At 42.9% G+C, this 19,937-nt stretch overlaps 1 protein-coding gene across 2 annotated transcripts; it reads right to left on the bottom strand.

Moving 5' to 3' along the window:
* Nucleotides 1-2,720: 2,720 nt before the first annotated feature.
* On the bottom strand, nt 2,721-19,894 carry LOC147111146 (MKRN2 opposite strand protein-like). 2 transcript variants are annotated; one of them, XM_086001752.1, is made up of 5 exons: nt 19,700-19,894; nt 11,985-12,465; nt 8,915-8,964; nt 8,204-8,366; nt 2,721-5,927 (listed from the first exon to the last, which is right to left on the bottom strand). In XM_086001752.1, the coding sequence occupies exons 2-5, from the start codon at nt 12,185-12,187 to the stop codon at nt 5,699-5,701; spliced, it is 645 nt and encodes a 214-aa protein (XP_085857878.1). In that variant the 5' UTR covers nt 12,188-12,465; nt 19,700-19,894; the 3' UTR covers nt 2,721-5,698. The 2 variants fall into 2 exon arrangements, with proteins under 2 accessions (XP_085857878.1, XP_085857880.1); XM_086001754.1 differs by lacking the exon at nt 19,700-19,894 and having other exon boundaries at nt 12,068-12,143.
* Nucleotides 19,895-19,937: the final 43 nt, after the last annotated feature.

Genomic DNA, 19,937 nt, shown 5'->3' with positions numbered 1-19,937 from the left:
CATAAAAAGGAATCCAAGGGTCTTCTATTGGCATATTAATAGTAAAAGGGTTGTCAGAGGAGCGGTGGGGCCGATTAGGGATCAAAATGGAGAACTATTGGTGAAGGCATACCTGAGGTACTAAGTGAGTACTTTGCATTGGCGTTTACCAAGGAAGAGGTCTTTGCCAAAGCTATGGTAAACGAGGAGGTTGCTGGGATACTGGATGACATAAAGAGGTACTAGAAAGGCTGGCGGTACTTAAAGTGGATAAGTCACCTGGTCCGGATGGGATGCATCCTAGGTTGCTGAGGGAAGTAAGGGTAGAAATTGTGGAGGTGCTGGCCACAATCTTCCAATCCTCCTTAAATACAGGGGGCAGCCAAAGGATTGGAGGATTGCAAATGTTACACCCTTGTTCAAAAAGGGGAGAAGGATAAACCTGGCAATTACAGGCCAGTCAGTTTTAACGGTGGTGATGGGGAAGCTATTAGAAACAATAATCCAGGAGAAAATTAACAGCCACTTGGACAAGCATGGACTAATACAGGGGAGCCAGCATGGATTTATTAAGGGCAAATCATGTTTCACCAACTTGATTGAGTTTTTTGATGAGGTAACAGAGAGGGTGGATGAGGGCAGTGCAGTTGATGTTGTGTACATGGACTTCTAAAAGGTGTTTGATAAAGTGCCACATATTAGGCTTGTTAGCAAAATTGAAGCCCATGGGATAAAAGGGGCAGTAGCAGCATGGATACAAAATTGGCTAAGGGATAGAAAACAGAGTTGTGGTGAATGAGTGTTTTTCTGACTGGAGGGAAGTATACAGTGATGTTCCCCAAGGTTCAGTATTAGGACCACTGCAGTTTATGATATACATTAATGACAGGGCACAATTTCAAAATTTGCAGATGACCCGAAACCTGGAAGTGTAGGAAACAGTGAAGAGGATAGTAATAGACTTCAAGAGCATAGGCTGGTGGAATGGGCGGACCCATAGCAGATGAAATTCAATGCAGAAAAGTATGAGGTGATATATTTTGGTAAGAAGACTGAGGAGAGACTATACATATTAAATGGTACAATTTTAAAGGGGGTGCAAGAACAGAGAGACCTGGGGGTGTTTGTGCACAAATCTTTGAAGGTGGCAGGACAGGTTAACAAAGCATTTAATAAAGCATTTGGGATCCTGGGCTTTATAAACAGAGGCATAGGGCTGGATTTTCATGTAGGAGGTGTGACTACAACTTTCAGGGTTGTAGTCCCACCTCCATCGAGTTGTGGCCAACCCACACGATTTTCACTTGATTGACCTTGTTGAACCTGCCCAGCAACAGGTGAAGTCACAGATTGACATTTCATCTGTCAAAAGCTTTTGACAGATGAAATATCAGCGTTTGACAGCTCTTTGAAGCTGTCAAACACTGACGATCTGTACTCCAAGCTAATTCCTTCCTCTCAGGCTGATTTAGAGATCTCTCCAGAACAGAAAGCAGAATGCTGCAACTTTTGACAGCTCGCGGCCATTCTGCTTTCTGTGCTGGTGAGATGAGGGACTCCCGAGATCTGAAGGAAGGAAGGCTGTAAAGGTAAGTAAATGTAAGTAAAACTTCTTTAAACACTTTACACACACCAAACACACTTACCTCTGCACTCATGCAGCCATCACTCACCTGAACACAGGACATCTCGAACCCTCCAAGCCCTTCAGCCCGACGGTCCGCCTCACTAACTTGGCATGGTTTGGAGCCGTCGGGAATCCCACACTTCAGCAATAAAAATAGGGATTAGGCTAAAAACTGCCTGTTAACTGGCAGTTAATTGGCACTAATCCCCTTCCTGCCTCGAGGAGACGGGTCCCAGCACAGGTCAGGTATCCGCCTCCTTTGAAACTGGCATGGAGGCGGGTTGGGGACGGGATGGGTTCGTGCCCCCCGATTTTGAAATTTTAACCCCCCCACACACCTCCAATCCCACCTCCATGGCCCAATGAAAATCCTGCCCATAGAGTACGAAAAAGTTAGACTGGAGAAGCTGGGGTTGTTCTCCTTGGAGCAGAGAAGGCCAAGAGGAGATTTGATAGAGGTGTTTAAAATCATGAAGGGTTTAGATAGAGTAAATAAAGAGACACTGTTTCCAATGGCTGAAGGGTCGATAACCAGAGGGCACAGATTTAAGGTGAATGGCAAAAGAACCAGAGGCGACATGAGGGAAACCTTTTTACGCAGCAAGTGGCAGACTCAATCTTATCTTTCAAAAGGGAGTTGGATAAGTATCTGAAGGAAAAATTTTTTGCAGGGCTACAGGGAAAGGTCAGGGGAGTGGGACTAGCTGAGAGTCGGCACGGGCTCGACGGGCCGAATAGCCTCCTTCCATGCTGTAACCATTCTATGATTTGGAATGCATTGCCTGATAGGGTGGTGGATACAGATTCAATAGTAGCCTTCGATAGGGAATTGGATAAATACTTGAAGGAGAAAAAATTGCAGGGATTTGGAGAAAAACGGGTGGAGTGGGACTAACTGGATTGCGCTTTGAAAGAGCTGGCGCAGACTCGATGGGCCAAATGGCCTCCCTCCGTGCTGCACTATTCTGATTCTATGAAATCAGAGTCTACCTGACAGATGAAAAACAAATTCTTATTTACAAACCATTTAAAACAGTGTAATTATCTTTAATAACAGATCAGTCGTATATCATTATGGTAAAATATAAAGTATTGACAGTAAAGAAGACAGTAGTTTTAAAACTTAAATTTTCACTTTTATTATAGTTTTTGTCACTTGGCTGTATCCTCCAAAAGCAATTAACATAATCCCAGTGGAACAGAAAACAATGCTGTCAATAATCTAAGTGGAACAGGAAATGATTTAGAAATATATATAAATTTTACATCATTCACATTACATTAACATTAAGCATGATTTTTACATTCCTTGAGGTATTGATGGTTTATTGTCTAAATATCCATTACAACCGGTTTATAATTCTGAAATACATTTTTGTCACAGTTTAAAGCTTGTCTGCTAATGCTTTAATTCGTTCAACAGTCTTATTCTAGGGAAGAAACTCCTGTTATGATCAGGATTGTTGCCTTTTGTGATTAAATGAATTTACCGCTGATACCATAATGAGGCAGTCCAGAATAATATAGGGGTGATTCACTAGCAAGGAATGTTTTCATTTCTGGAACCAGGGATCCAAATCCAGTTCAGGCTGGTTAACATCTCTTTCTGCTGGATGGAAGGGCACTAATTGAAATACGTTTGGGTAGTCCCAATCCACTTTTGTGGGAAATCAAAGCCATAGCATAAAATTGCCCATAATTCAACATTAACTGGCAATCTCACGCCAACATGAATCGCTGTGCAAAATGACAGTGTCATACTGGCATAACAATTGTGATATACAAAGGTAATGAAGATTGGCTAAGTTTGTCTTTTTTTTTTATATACAGTAAACATAGGAGTAAAATTTATTGACTCATTGGAAAAGAAAACCAGACACGGTGTAGATTCACTGCAGCCCGTTTTGCGCTACTGGCATTGATCAATTTCACCCCCAAAAATTTCTATACTCCCCATTTTATGAAATCAAACAATATATTATCATTAATACAAAAACAAAATACTGTGGATGCTGGAAATCTGAAATAAAAACAAAATGCTGGAGATACTCAGCAGGTCAGGCAGCATCTGTGGAGAGAGAAACAGAGTTAACATTTCAGGTCGATGACCCTTCATCAGAACAAAAGGTCATCAACTTGAAGATTGGCTGAGTTTGTCTTTTTTTATATACAGTAAACATTCCGACGAAAGGCCAACGACCTGAAACGTTAACTCGGTTTCTCTCTCCACAGATGCTGCTTGGCCTGCTGAGTATTTCCAGCATTTTCTTTCTTTATAATATATTATCATTTCCCGCTCACCAATTTCTTCATGTATGAGCCTAGGTAGTGAGTGTCAGCAGGATATTAAATTGTGGGGACAGCACAACCAATCCGATCCTACTCTCACCTTAGGTCCACATATATTCACTTTCCAGCAGAGATCACTACACAGCAATCAGGAGCAGGCACCCTTGCTGGTTCCCCCCCCCACCCCCTCCTACGCAAGCCCAGGGTGAGCACCTTGCTGAGACTAGCTGACTCCGCCCAGGGTGAGCACCTTGCCGAGACTAGCTGACTCCGCCCAGGGTGAGCACCTTGCTGAGACTAGCTGACTCCGCCCAGGGTGAGCACCTTGCCGAGACTAGCTGACTCAGCCCAGGGTGAGCACCTTGCTGAGACTAGCTGACTCAGCCCAGGGTGAGCACCTTGCTGAGACTAGCTGACTCAGCCCAGGGTGAGCACCTTGCTGAGACTAGCTGACTCAGCCCAGGGTGAGCACCTTGCTGAGACTAGCTGACTCAGCCCAGGGTGAGCACCTTGCCGAGACTAGCTGACTCCGCCCAGGGTGAGCACCTTGCCGAGACTAGCTGACTCAGCCCAGGGTGAGCACCTTGCCGAGACTAGCTGACTCAGCCCAGGGTGAGCACCTTGCTGAGACTAGCTGACTCCGCCCAGGGTGAGCACCTTGCTGAGACTAGCTGACTCCGCCCAGGGTGAGCACCTTGCTGAGACTAGCTGACTCAGCCCAGGGTGAGCACCTTGCCGAGACTAGCTGACTCAGCCCAGGGTGAGCACCTTGCTGAGACTAGCTGACTCCGCCCAGATTGCCACATAATTCTCCAACTCTCATTCCCTTCGAGGCCAGCTCTCCAGATTGGTGAATCTACCCTTTTGTCATTGACCAGTATTTACAAAGTACGGAAAAGTGGGAACTTGGGAACAATAATGCACGGAGAGCCCAATCTCTGGGCAGTTGATAAAGCAGAGTTACGTGATCCTTGTAAGAGAAAATATAATGTGATTACAGTATTAAGTTTTACTTAAATTGGAAACTTCAGTGGATATCATATGGTAATTATGCTTTACATATTTTAATGTATTTAAATCATAGTTTTGTATGGTTTAGAAAGACGCAAGAAGAATTAGAGATTGTTAATTCAGAATAAAACAGTCACAGATTACACACCTCCATTCAGTCCGTAAGGGTGACCCTGAGCTTCCAGTCGCCTGTCACTTTAATTCTCTGCTCCACTCCCACTCTGATCTCTCTGTCCTCGGCCTCTTACGCTGTTCCAATGAAGCTCAACGTAAGCTCGAGGAACAGCACCTCATCTTTCGATTAGGCACTTTACAGCCTGCCAGACTCAACATCGAGTTCAACAATTTCAGACTTTAATCCCTGCCCCCCCCTTTGTCAGGCTGTATGATTCTGCAATCCCCATTTGCAACATTCAATCTCTCCTGCCTCCTACCCTAACATAGACTGTTCCTTCAGATCCTCCCCTTCCACCCCCACCCCCTCTCCCTGCCTCGGCACCTGCTTAAAATCTGTTACATTTCTAGCCTTTTCCAGTTCTGAAGAAGGGTCCCAAACTTCTCTCTCCATGGATGCTGCCTGGCCTGCTGAGTGCTTCCAGCATTTTCTGTTATTACAGATTACAGTGCACTTTATAACCAACGGACATCAGTAGGAAATGTAGTGCTATTAATCTGATGGTAGCTTTATTCATCTTTTTCCACACAAGTTTCTCTTTGGCTCAATATTGGTTTAAGTTACAGAAATTTAGGTGATAGCTGTTTAACACTAATATAATTAAATCTACAAGTTTTTTAAAACTGGCTGCTGATTTCTTCAGCTTGAAAGCCATCCGCAGTATAAAAGTAGCTTCGGCATAACTCTCGGTAGAGCGTGATATATCTGGAGGCTCTCTTTGTCTGTGGAACCACAAACTTCTCGGTAAATTCAGTCCTGCTCAGCTGTCGTTTACTTTGTGCTACCAGCACACGGTTGATGAAGGTCAGTGCATATGAATAGCAGTTGTGCTCATATTCATTATACCTATAATTATAAACAACAGCAATCATATTTAGAAAATTGACTCTTGTGATTGCCACGGTTATTAAAAAGTAGCTTTGAACAGCTGGGTATAGATGGAATAGGTAAGAGGTAAGGAATCACGGAAGGAAACATTATACGCCATTGTTGTATATCACGTGAGACTTGTCGGTTAATGATGATCAGATGGAGCTGGATGTTAATGTATATTATTTTTAAATACAGGTCTCTCTCACTAAGTATATATTGTATTCTACATGCTGTATTATCTGTATGCAACATATTTAGGGGCATAATGGAAAAAATAAAAAGAAACTGCTCTTATAAGGATTGGAATTTACTCTAATATGCTGCTTTATTATGTTAGTGTGTAGTGGCAACCAGACTTTTTGTTTTTTTTGTAAAAAAAAATAAGTATGCAGATATTTGTTAGTTTGGTTTTGGTCTGTTGCATAACATGAATGAGGATTCTGCAGTATTGATGCTCCAGAATGTTTTATTTGTTTTTTTTTCCCCCTCAATCTATTCTCATGAAGCTGTTGCCTCAAGCTGGAGTGGAGTTTCAGGGCTGCCACCATCTCCAAGTGGCAGTTCTTCACGTGTGAGCTTAGACAATCATGAAGGGCATCACAGCCAAGCCCAGCCCGACTTCGCCCAGCATCCGTATATGCTCACTTTCCAGCAAGGGGTGTCAGGAGCCCGTAATGCCACCCCAGATTAAAACAGCTAACACATCACAGACCAGGATCGAACCTGGAACTTCTCCATTCATTATAACTCAGCACTTACACCAATCAGTGCACCTATCCACTGGTGTAAACGGGAGGCAACAGGGGGGTGGGGGACCTAAAGGAAAAGAGGATTATACAAAAACGTGATATCTCCTAAGATTTTACTAAAGCATTCACTTTTGCAAATTAAAAAAAACCATCGAGGATAATCACTTACAGAACAAACTCCAAGGGCTCGCATTTCATCGGGCCGTTGAGGCGGGATTGGAGGCGTGTGGGGGGTTAAAATCGTGAAATCGGGGGGGCATGAACCCATTCCGCCCCCAACCCGCCTCCATGCCCGTTTCACAGGAGGCGGGCACCCGACCTGTGCTGGGAGCCGCCTCCCCGAGGCGGGAAGGGGATTAGTGCCAATTAACTGCCTGTTAACAGGCAGTTTTTAGCCTAATCCCTATTTTTATCCCTGAAGTGTGGGCTTCCCGACGGCTCCAAACCACGCCAAGTTAGCGAGGCAGACCATCGGGCTGAAGGGCTTGGAGGGTTCGAGATGTCCGGTGTTCAGGTGAGTGATGGGTGAATGAGTGCAGAGGTAAGTGTGTTTGGTGTGTGTAAAGTGTTTAAATAAATTTTACTTACCTTTACTTAATAATGCAGCCTTCCTTCCTTCAGGTCTCGGGAGTCCCTCATCTCACCGGCACAGAAAGCAGAATGGCCGCAAGCTGTCAAAATCTGCAGCCTCTACTTTCTTTTCTGGAGAGATCTCTAAATCAGCCTGAGAGGAAGGAATTAGCTTGGAGTACAGATTGTCAGTGTTTGACAGCTTCAAAGAGCTGTCAAATGCTGATATTTCATCTGTCAAAAGCTCTTGACAGATGAAATGTCAATCTGTGACGTCACCTGTTGCCGGGTGGCCCTTAATTGGCCTGCTGAGTCCGCTGGGCGGGCTCAACAAGGTCAAATCAGGGGAAAATCGAGTGGGTTGGCCACAACTCAATGGAGACGGGACTACAACCCCAATAGTGGGAGTCTGCCTCCTACACGCCTCCATTGATAAAATCCAGCCCTAAGTCTGCTACAGAAAAGCCCAGCTACAATTGGAGCACCCATGTGCAATGGCTTTGGTTCAGTAGTCTGTGTAATGTGAATAATCCAGGTCAATTGTGCGATAGGGTTTAGTAATTGTGATCAGTGCAACGCTGTATCATCTGTTTTAAACCTACTAATAAATTGTCATAGAGGGTAGTTAAATGTGGAATTCTCTGCCGCAAACTGTTGAAGCAGAACTCATAAGTTATTTTAAAAGGAAATTAGATAGATGTTCCAAAAATAATATTAAAAGTTATGGGGAGTGAGGCAGAGACTGGGATTAAACCAAGGTTTCACATGGCGAGTACATCAACATAAACTTTGATTGAAGGGTCATCGACCTGAAACGTTAACTCTGTTTCTCTGCCTGATCTGCTGAGTATTTCCAGCATTTTCTGTTTTTATTTCAACATAAACTTGATGGGCCAAATGACCTGTGCCGTGACGTACTATGAATCATACCTGTTTGGTCGCCATATATCAGCGGTGGAGAACTGCTCCAAATAAAGATCCCACTGGTTAATTAAACTGTACATGTCTGGTTGTACCAGTGGAACACAAACACACTCCTCCCAACCACAATCATCTCTTTGGACACCAGTTTCAATGTAATTGTACACAACTCCTGCAAAAGAAGAATAGTGTGAACTGAAAGGGTTACTGCATGCAGCATATGTAAATGTGTAATATATTAAATCTGGGACATTTAAGTTTGAATTTTAGTTTGAGCTCGGAGTAGGATAGATTACTTCTAAAGGAATGGTTTCACTTTACTGGTCTCTGCCAAGTCATTTGTGGAAAAGGCTCCATTGCTGCAGTGCTCAAGCACATCACCTGGTCACTCCTAGTGCAGTATTGATGCCATAGGTTGTGTCCTCCTGGCTGAGAAGAATAGTATGGGGTTGGAGAGGGTGAGCGAAGGGGGTTTTAGTAGGGTAGTAATGAGGGCAAGCTCACAATTATTAATCTCAAAATTATCAGTTTCATCCCAAACTCCCAATCATCCTATAAATAAATAAGAAAATAATTTAGAATCGGAAAATGTTACACCTTTTTTTTTGTCCTAACTATTCTTATATTTTCGGCAAGGTTTTTGGAGTATCTGTCATTTTGTGCTTAAATTACAGCTGTTGTTTTTCACTAAGAGGAAATGTGATTTTATTTTAAACTCACCGCTGGTATTTGAGATTCCAACATGAAGATCAGATCTTCCATCATAGTCTCTAGAAAAAAAATATTAAAAAATGTTAAAATACAGTCCTTCAGAACATTTTATTTCTTACACTACAACATTAACTTTTTTTTAATTCATTGATGGGATGTGGGCGTCGCTGGCTAGGCCTGCATTTAGTGCCCATCCCTAATTGCCCTTGAGAAGATGGTGGTGAGCCGCCTTCTTGAACCGCTGCAGTCCATATGGTGTAGGTACACCCACAATGCTGTTAGGAAGGGAGTTCCAGGATTTTGGCCCAGCGACAGTGAAGGAACGGCGATACAGCTCCAAGTCAGGATGGTGTGTGGCTTGGAGGGGAACTTGTAGGTGATGATGTTCCCATGCATCTGCTGCCCTTGTCCTTCTAAGTGGTAGAGGTCACGAGTTTGGAAGGTGCTGCAGTGCATCTTGTAGATGGTACACACTGCAGCCACAGTGCGCCGGTGGTGGAGGAGTGAATGTTGAAGGTGGTGGATGGAGTGCCAATCAAGTGGGCTGCTTTATCCTGAATGGTGTCGAGCTTCTTGAGTGTTGTTGGAGCTGCACTCATCCAGGCAAGTGGAGAGTATTCCATCACACTCCTGCCTTGTGCCTTGTAGATGGTGGAAAGGCTTTGGGGAGTCAGGAGGTGTGACACTCGCCGCAGAATTCCCAGCCTCTGGCCTGCTCTTGTAGCCACTGTATTTATATGGCTGGTCCAGTTCAGTTTCTGATCAATGGTAACCCCCAGGATGTTGATAGTGGAGGATTCAGTGATGGTAATGCCATTGAATGTCAAGGGGAGATGGTTAGAGTCTCGCTTGTTGGAGATGGTCATTGCCTGGCACTTGTGTGGTGCGAATGTCAGCCCAAGTCTGAATGTTGTCCAGGTCTTGCTGCATATGGACACAGACTGCGTCAGTATCTGACGAGTCTCGAATGGTGCTGAACAGTGTGCAATCATCAGCGAACATCCCCACTTCTGCCCTTATGATGGAGGGAAGGTCATTGATGAAACAGCTGAAGATGGTTGGGCCTAGGACGCTGCCCTGAGGATAACAGGGTAACAAAATACCCACTCGCAAGAAATAAAAAAAAGAAATAATTAGGGGAGCCTAAGAAAGAGTCATAGTAAATAATGAAGGGAATGGAAATTGAGAGAAATATGATTAAACAAAATATAAGTTGGAAAGAAGTTAAATATGAAAAGATGCAAAAGAAAAGGAAAGCATAAGAGAAGTAAATAAATGAAAAGAAAGTTGGAGGGAAATTCTCACAACTTAGTATGTTAGCAAAATGAAAGATAAACAACAGAAAACAAAGCATTAATTGAAATAAGGAAAACAAGAAAGGAAGAAAATTATAAGTAATTAAACAATAAACTTCATTGTGTATTACCCTTTTATTACCAAAGTCCTATTTTCTTTCCAACCCTATGATTGTTACTGTATTTGAGTAAGAATTCCGCAACAAAAACATGAGAAATGTTTCTCATAGGAGTGAAATCTTCTATTTGTATAAATTTACATGCACACATATTGAAAGAAAACACCCAAGACCTCTAAAGCTTACAAGTGCAAGAAGCATTGTATTTAATAAACTGTGGACACTGGTCTGCTCTGGCAATTAATAATCCAAAGCTTTGTCACTTAAGTGTTATATAAAGAAAAGAATAAAGACCTGCATTTATGTAGTGCCTTTCATGACCAATTAAGTACTTTTTGAAATGTCAATGTTGTAATGCAGGAAATGTGGCAGCCACATTGCACACAGCAAGGTCCCACAAACAGCAATGAAATAAATGGTCAGATCAACTATTTTTTTTAATAAAAAAAGTGTTGGTTGTGGGATAAATGTTGGCCAGGACACTGGGGGAACTCCCCTGCTCCTCTTCGCAGAGTGCTGTGGGATCTTTAACATCCACCTGAGAGCAGAGGCAGGACCTCGGTTTAATGTCTCATCCAAAAGATGACACCACCAGCAGTACAGCACTCCCTGAGGCAGCCTAGATTATGTGCTCAAATCTCTGTAGATGGACTTCAACCCACAACCATCTGACATCAGAGGCGAGAGTGCTACCACTGAACCGAATAACTAGTGAACAATGGGATCTTCTGACATGTAACCAAAAAAGCCAAGTAACCAGTTAGGAAACAGTGGGGTTGGCTATTTTCCACGGGGTCTTTGGTATATTCCAAGAATCCATTGCTTCTCCTGCTAATACAGAACATTTTAGAACCTTCTTCTGATTCGTTAAGTCAAAAACCCTCTCAAGAAGTTCAACCATCACTTGGTGAACCAGGGTTGGAACATGTAGGATATTGGGAATCTGATTTGGCATTAGCAGTCAAGGACAATTCCTACTAGTCTTTTAGTGCTCACAGCAACCACCAGGTCCATTTTGTGACACATCAGTCTCATATTTGTAACTGGCTGTTGTACCATTTAACATACTACAAGAACACCACACATACTAATGACATCGTTACAGTTTTTGTTTTCTCAAAAGCACTAAGCTATTCCCAACAGAATATGCATTGTTTTTGGTTCTACTTTTTGCTTTCTGGGAACAATACTTGAAGGTCTCAAAGCTTTATTTCTTCATTTAAAAAAAAGGTATAATTAATCTTCTATCCTATGTATGAGTATGCAGGACCCGTGTCCTCTGGTGTTGGGTAAGGGGCACTGAACACATATGATCAGGCAGCGAAAAACACTTGTAAAAATATTAAACAGATTATCAAACTAAACTGGACGGGACAGGAAGTCATCCCCGACCTCACTCCCCCGCCCCCCCCCCAGTCCACATTTCTCAATCTGATTTCCGTATGAAAGAGTACAGTCGCATTCTTTGCGGTTAATTGTAGAAAATGTAGCCTAACTATTATTTAAAAATATACAATTAGACTTTGGCACGCTTTTTTTCGGTTTCAAATGGTATCACCGAAGCCGAACCAGCTTTTAGTAGGTAGCAGAAGATTTGGGAGTCATTTTGATGCTGCAAATTACTGCTGGTTAATATCTCCGTTTGACTAGCGACAGGCTCTTTACCTCAGGAATGATCCTTTAGTGGGTTTGATCAGGAATGAGCACTTTTCATGATGTCCATCTACAAAAGAGTTGGGAATACTGACCGGGGCATCTTCCAGTCTTCGTCCCATGAGACTCTGACCACAGATCGGACACTGCTCTGGTACATTAAAGCAATAAATATCTTTCTCACAGTGATGAAACATTATAACACGGTTCTCCATTTCTTCCTGTACTGAACCGTGAGGTACAGAAAATCCCTAAACTAGGAAGGTAATTTGGTGCAAGCCTGCGGTCACTTTAAATACCAATTCCATTCAATATCCTAGTCAGTAACCATGTGATTGACAGAAGCAAGAGCCAATGGGAACTTGAACAGTAATCAATAATCGTTCCATTTAGGATGGTGTTTGGTTGCTGGTCCAATCAGGATTTGGGGGGAGGAGCCCGGCTTGTATTAAAGTGAGTTGCTCCTGTTCCACTTACTGGGTAGAGCGCAGATCTGTAGAGATAAAACAAAAAGAAAACTGCTGAGACAGATTCTCTGTCTGAAATACGAACTTGTCTTTTTTTGTCAAACTCCATGTGCTCAGGCCAAGGCAATCGAGTACCTATCACCAATGTCAGACATAACAAGCTGTTGTGTAATTCCAGCATTCCCTGTTATCTGTTACAACGTCTTCTGTGTTGGCGCTACCTCTTCAAATAGGAAATAGGTTGAGGCAGACACAATCCAACTCTATTTTACTAAGCGGCAATGAGATTTATGCCACACCTGCGGCAGCATTAAGTTTTTTCAACCATTTGAGCTCAAAGGCAAAACAATTCTAGGTGCAGACGATTGGCAACACAACTGTACAATTTTATCACTTAGCAATTGTGTAACTGGCCAGGCCCTCTGTGATAAAGAAATCCTGAGATTATTTCTAGGAACTTAAGAGGGAGAAGCTAGCCAGTAAAAACCAGAGTTCTTCATGACAAGTGAATATTGACACAAATGCTGTGATCACTTTAAAGTATAATTTTAATTCAAGCTGGAACCAGTATATTGTAATTGAGAAAAAGACAAACCAAAGACTTGCACCAGATCTCAGCTGTGGCTCAGTTACCAACAACAACAACTTATATTTATATAGCGCCTTTAATGTAATAAAACATCCCACGGCACTTCACAGGAACATTGTTTAAAAAAAACTAAATTTGACACCGAGCCATCTAAGATTTATGGGCCGATGACCAAAAGCTTGGTTGAAGAAGTAGGTTTTAAAGAGCGTCTTAAAGGAGGAAAGAGAAGTGGAGAGGCGGAGATAATTAGGGAGGGAATTCCAGAGCTTAGGACCTAGGCAGCATGACCACTAATGGTGGAGCATTTAAAATCAGGGATGTTGAAAAGACCAGAAGAGGCAGAGCGCAGAGGTCTAGGGGAATTATAGGGCTGGAGGAGGTTACAGAGATAAGGAGGGGCAAGCCCATGGAGGGGTTTGAAAACAAAGATGAGAATTTTAAATCGAGGTGTTGCTTAACTGGGAGCTAATGTAGGTCAGCAAGCACAGAGGAGATGGGTGAGCGGGACTTGGTGCGAGTTAGCACACAGGTGGCAGAGTTTTGGATGACTTCAAGTTTATGGACGGTAGAACTAGGGCGGCTGGTCAGGAGTGCTTTGGAATAGTCAAGTCTAGAGGTGATAAAGGCATGGATGAGGGTTTCGGCACCAGATAAGTTGAGGTAAGGGCAGCGACGGGCGATATTACGAAGGTGGAAATGGGTGGTCTTCGTGATAGAACAGATATGAGGTAGGAAGCTCAATTCGTGATCAAATATGACACCAAGGTTGCGCACAGACTTGGTTAGTCTTAGACAGTTGCCGGGGAGAGAGATCGACTCAGTGGAAAGGGAACGGAGTTTGTGGCGTGAACCGAAGACAATGGCTTCGGTCTTCCCGATATTTAATTGGGAGGAAATTTCTACTCATCCAGTGCTGGATGTCGGACAAGCAGTCCAATAGTATAGAGATGTTGGAAGATTCGATGAGGTGGAGGAGAGGTAGAGCTGGGTATCATCAGCGTACGTGTGAAAACTCACGTTGTGTTGTCGGATGATGTCATCGAGGGGCTGCATGTAGATGAGAAATAGATGGGGCCAAGGATAGATCCTTGGGGGACACCAGAGGTGACAGTGCATCAGAAGGTTGTGGGTTCAAGTCCCATTCCAGAGACTTGAGCACATAATTTAGGTGACACTTCAGTGCAGTCCTGAGGGAGTGCTGCACTGTCGGAGGTGCCGTCTTTCAGATGAGACATTAAACCGAGGCCCCGTCTGCCCTCTCAGGTGGACGTAAAAGATCCCATTGCACTGTTTTGAAGAAAAGCAGGGGAGTTCTTCCCGGTGACCTGGCCAATATCTTTCTTTCAACCAACATCCATAAAACAGGTTATCTGGTCATTATCACATTGCTGTTTGTGGGAGCTTGCTGTGCGCAAATTTGCTGCCGCGTTTCCTACATTACAACAGTGACTACACTTCAAAAGTACTTCATTGGCTGTATTTGGGATGTTGTTAAAGTGCTATATAAATGCAAGTTCTCTCTGTCTTTGCATAGTGGGTATAATTGCACAATTTAAGATGTTAGGTCATCTAAACCTCAAGATTTATGTAAAGATATTATTTGTACTAAAAATAATATTTCCTATGATATACTGTATTCTCGCTGTTATGATTTGTACATTTTGTTGCCTTTGAATGAATGTGTAATGAGTGGAGAAGATTTTGTTAATAAGTGTCATGATCTAAGAGTATTCATCTTATGATGTAGAATCTCCAGTATTAATAGGAAGCAAAGCATTTTAATGACATATACTGTGTTAGTGGTGTGAATACCTGAAAATATATTGTGGTACCATGTTGGAGAATATTTCTTTATATATAAAAACATGAATAGGATCCCAATCATGATGTGATTTTTATTTCTTAATCCAAGTTTGGAACATTCCATTATACAACAACTACAACTTGCATTTATATAGCACCTTTAATGTAGTAAAACATTCCAAGGCAAATCACCGGAGCGTTATCGGACAAAATTTGACACCGAGCCACATAAAGAGATATTAGGACAGGCGACCAAAAGCTTGGTCAAAGAGGTAGGTTTTAAAGAGCAACTTAAAGGAGGAGAGAGAGGTAGAGAGTTTGCTTAGAGCTGCAGGGAAAAGATATAGCAACAAGTGACAACAATTCACATTTTTGTAGCACACTGAACTTACAGGAAGAAATCTCAAAGGACTTGGGTGAACAAAATAGTGGACGGGAGGGGAAAAGGAAAAATGGAAAGGGTTGGGGAATCCAAAGGTAAGGTTTTTTGAGAAGGGTTTTAAAAGCAAGGTAGAGGGTACTGGCCAAGAACTTCCAGAGGGCAGGAGTGTAGTAGCTGAATGAGTGGCGAACAATGATGGAGCAGAGAGAAAAGCTCAATGTCAGAGCAGCAAAAGGTGAGTGAAAAGATGTGAGGCAGGAGAAGATCACTAAGGTAGGGCAGACAAACCATGGATGGATTGGAACGTGAGGAAAATAATTTTGAAGTCAACTTGCTGGAGCATAGGTAGCCAGTGAAGCTTGGAGAGGACGGAGATATGGGCCTTTGTGCAGGGTGAACGTGTTTTGAATAAGTAAAGGTGTGAAAGGTTGAGGCACAGAAGTTGGCTAGGACAGGGTTAGCGAAGTCAAGCCTCAAGATGATGAAAGTACAGGGAGAAGTAAGCATGGAGGCGGGCAATGTTGCAGAGTTGGAAGAAAGCACTCCTGTTAACAGAGCAGAATTAGGAAAGGTAGACAAACTCTGGGTCAAGCAGTACGGCAAGCTTCCATATTGCCTGAATCAGCTGGAGGTGGTGGGTGAGGACGTTGATGGAGTCAAAGGCAGAGGTAGTTTTGTAAGTGTTGCAGTAATCAAAAAGGATGGCTTTGGATTTACCAACATTAAGCTGGGGGAAATTTTGGCTCATCCAAATCTTGATGTTGGAGAGTGTAGCAACAGCCTTTGGATAGATGAAGAAAGCAGGAAGGTCGAGCTGGGCATGGTCAGCTTACATGTGGCAGCTGACCTCCCCCTGCCCTACCATGTTTCCTGATGAAGTCACCAATGGGTAGCATGTCGGTGATGAATTGCAAGGGACCAAGTATGGACCCCTGGGTTACACTGGAGTTGTTCATTCATGCAAAGAAGGAGAAGCCATTGGAGGTTATGAGTGCCAGCCTTTTAACAGGAATAAGCGGAACCAGGAGAGGGCAGTGACATAGAGGAAGAGGATGTGGAGGGTCTGAGAAAGCAGTTTGTGCTGGAGAATTGGAATGTGGAGTTGTTTGTGCTTTCCAGGATGATTTAGCATTAATTAGCAGTTTTAGCCAAGGACAGGGAGCTACTGCACAGCTAGAGATGGCCCAGCCATACCTGGCAGTAGACAGTCGGGTCAGTCAATTGCCAAGTGCTGTCAAGCTTACAGCTTGCAGATTTGAGGCTGCAAAAGGCAGCTGTTGGGATGAGAGACAGTTTGGGATCTATGGGGAATAAGGAAATTGAAGGTGGAGCTGGGACAACTGTGGAGAAGATCCTCAGAAGCAGTAACGTCATCACAGGTGGCAGGCCAGAAGAGAGTGAGGTCAGAATTTGAGAATTTGCAAGTGAGGTAGGGGTAGGTTTTTTTTTCCCCCAGAGGAAGTGACTATTGAGGGAGAGTTTCAGATTGAAAGCACTTCAAATGCTATGGACCTCTAAGCACTTGAAGTCATGTAAGGGTGGGGTCAATGGGATTGCCATGTGAGTAGATGGAGGAGCTGGCGTGGAAGGGAGGTTGAGGGCCAAGATATCAATCGAAATGGAGAGAGTGAGTTCAGGTTAAAAACACAGAGGATGAGAAGTTGCTTGGTGGAGAGGCTGCGGCTGGACAGGGGTGAGGAAATTTTGTTAAGGAAGGTGCCTCGAGGTGTAAGGAGGATCTTTACGGAAAGATGTGAAGGGTGGTAGAATATATGGCATTTTGTCACAGATACAAAAGTTTAGCCAGATAATAATAATCCAACACAAGTAGCTTTGGTTAACAGAAACTGAGGGTAACGATGAACTGAGGTGGCAATTTAAGATCATCATCAAAACTGGACTGTGATAAATATTTTAACCAGAAAAGCACCACCTTAGGCTCAGTTAGTACAGTTGGCTCAGTACTTCCCTGTTATGGTTTGAGAAAGCAAGTTGAAGACCCATGGTTCATTGGGTAGGGAAGCCAACAAAGTTAAAAAAAAAGAGAGCAGGAAAATCATAAGGCTGTAGTTAGGTGAATCTAAGCTTGAGTTTTAAAAGCCTGAAGATTTTAAAGGGAGGACTGACTGAAGAAGGTAAGAAGTTCAACAGTTTTGAGATACTGGGAACAATGAGTTACAGTAAGACTAGTACAGTTACAGTACAGCCTAAAATTCTATTGGTCTTTTTATGCCTTTACCTGCACCTGCACTTTCAGGGAATTATGAATTTGAACTTCCGGGTCTATTTGTTCAGCCATACCTTTCAGCGTCTTTCCATTGAGCGTATACTTCCATTCCTTGCTGTTCTTCCCAAAATGTGTTCTCTCATTTATCCACATTAAAATACATCTGTTATCTATCTGCCCATTCCGCTAACCTATGTCCTCCTGAAGTCTTTTACAGTCCTCAGTGTGCCAAACCTCCTACCTTTGCATCATCAGCAAATGTTGAATTGTATTCCCCATACCCAAGTCCACCTCATTATAAACTGAGAACAAAGGTGCACCAAGCACTGACACATGGCTTGAATATTTTACAAATACAGATGAACTTTTTATATGGAGGTTTTGGAGAAACAATCTTAGCGTAATTTGTGAGGCTTTGTACATGGTATGGCACTGAAAGGAAATTAATTCATTTTACATAGTACTGGAGCACTTGGAATAATGATCAAATGGAATAAGCTTAACAGTCATCTAAGATGAAACTAAACCTGTTAGGAACATGCAGATATCCAACCAACTTACTAATCACATATTTAAATATTCATCCCATTGAGTCAGTCACGAAATGTGCTTTTGCAGCAATTTCTCTTATTAAGGGAAAAGAGAACTTGTGAAAAGAGAACTTGTGCTGTCATTGTTGACTGTTTTCTTTTTACTGACTTAATTCTTCCAATTTAAAGCTTGCAATTTGTCCTAGATCCTGGACATTATGTGGTTTGTTTCTTTATTGTGTATGATTGGACAGTGGGTGTAATGATGTAGCTGATAATGAAATGATTCAGTGAGTAGCTGAGAGCCTCACAGACCAGTAAGGTGGCCATGTTTAATCACAGGTCTATGCTGAGTGCATGTCGGATGGGGACAGGATCAGGCTCGACTATGATGCCCCCCGTGGTTGATAGCCTGCTAACAATCACTGACAAGGCTTGTACATGAATAACTTGGGTGGGGTACCAAAGGGCATTTGGTGCCAATTGAACTGCAGCCCAGGAGTAGGGAAGGGAAAAAATTGGTGAGAGAAAAAAAATCTGTATGCTCAAAATAAGCCACTGTACAAAATCTACAGGGTGGGAACTAGTGGAATGCGCACTTATTTCACAAGTGAGGGAGACTTCAGAGCTGATGAGTGCCTTATAGTGTAGTTCTCATGTGGGAAACAGACTGCATGCTCCACTATCCCCATTGTGTCCTGTGATGTTTGTTATGGCCATTTTGAATATTCCCTGCGAAAGGGTAAATTCACTGGATCGTTTGAGATCCAAATACAATCCCTTTCACAGAGTGAATAATGGAGCTTGTGTAAATGTTTAGCTGCACGGATAAATGAAAAAATAAAAACTAGAACCCGTGGCTGAACCTCCTGTCAACAGCTGCAAGAAGCAGAATGCTGCTCTCGCCACTTCAACTCCAGACAGCTGCTGAAAGTTTAACATGACTCCTCTAAAGGAGCGGGCAGGTTGGAGGACCTCCTCGTGGGTCTGCTCCTGGGCCTGGCTAAAAAAGCCATCAATTGGTCCAGGCAGCGGGCGGTCGAGGGGGTCGTCCAGCCAGATTGCCTCCCTCTCTTCCGCGGCCATGTTCGCACCCGGGTGGCCCTGGAGATGGAGCACGCGGTGTCCGCCGGCGCGCTCGAGCACTTCCGTGACCGATGGGCGCCGCGGGGACTGGAGTGCATAATTGGATTGGACAACCAAATTTTAATTTGATTTGCTACGGTTTATTTAAAGTTTTAGAGTTTTAATTACAGTTTATTTGTTTAATTTACTTGGTCCATTTAAAAGAGGGACTCCTCTAAAGGACATTCCTTATAGCTCTAGAAAAGGGAAAATACTTCTCATTATGATGTTTCCACTCTGTGAGAACCACCCTGCCGACAAGGGTAATTTAAAAAAATACGTAATAGGGTTTACCAATATATCTTTTGTATGAACAGTAGTTCTTAATTTAATATGGCGATCATACGTACGTTTACTATTGCAATTATCAATTCGATACGTACGACACATACATCATGGTTCAGGCTAACTTTTTTGATTGAATTCTAAAGATTATTTGTAATTCTTTGCTCGGGCAGTCCAAATTGAGAGCCTGACTTACAGCGTAGATATTAACAGTGCAGCCCTCGTAATCTTTACTAATCTATAAACAAAAACTATGTACAGTTAGCACGGCAAATACTGTCGCAAGTGTATGGATGGTTAGGACCTAAAAACTACTTACCTCGTGAAATTAACTTTGTGGTTATTTGTGGTGATGCTGGAGCTCAAGAAATATTTCCAACCACGTTTATTTCAGTAACGCTGAAATATAAAATGGGAACATTTTCTGGCACCTTAAGAACACACTTAATGAAGTAGTCTTAGCCACATAGAGAGAATTCAAGATCCTTCCTGAATCTCCAGATCGCACGTACTTATAAACTCTCACAGGATTTCACTACCTGTAACAACTTACACAC

Source organism: Somniosus microcephalus, chromosome 11 (assembly GCF_052327205.1).
Source record: "Somniosus microcephalus isolate GS21.2 chromosome 11, FLI_Smic_1.0, whole genome shotgun sequence".
NCBI classification, from domain to species: Eukaryota; Metazoa; Chordata; class Chondrichthyes; order Squaliformes; family Somniosidae; genus Somniosus; species Somniosus microcephalus.
This window is presented reverse-complemented; position numbering and strand designations above follow the sequence as displayed.

What these genes read in the sequence shown, in the direction of transcription:
- LOC147111146 (XM_086001752.1), bottom strand. Translation starts at nt 12,187, where the DNA reads ATGGAGAACCGTGTTATAATGTTTCATCACTGTGAGAAAGATATTTAT. An exon ending in ACTAAAGGATCATTCCTGAG is followed by an intron (nt 8,965 to 11,984) that starts GTAAAGAGCCTG and finishes TTTTTTTTCTAG; the next exon opens with AGACTATGATGGAAGATCTG. An exon ending in GATATATGGCGACCAAACAG is followed by an intron (nt 5,928 to 8,203) that starts GTATGATTCATA and finishes TTATAATTATAG; the next exon opens with GTATAATGAATATGAGCACA.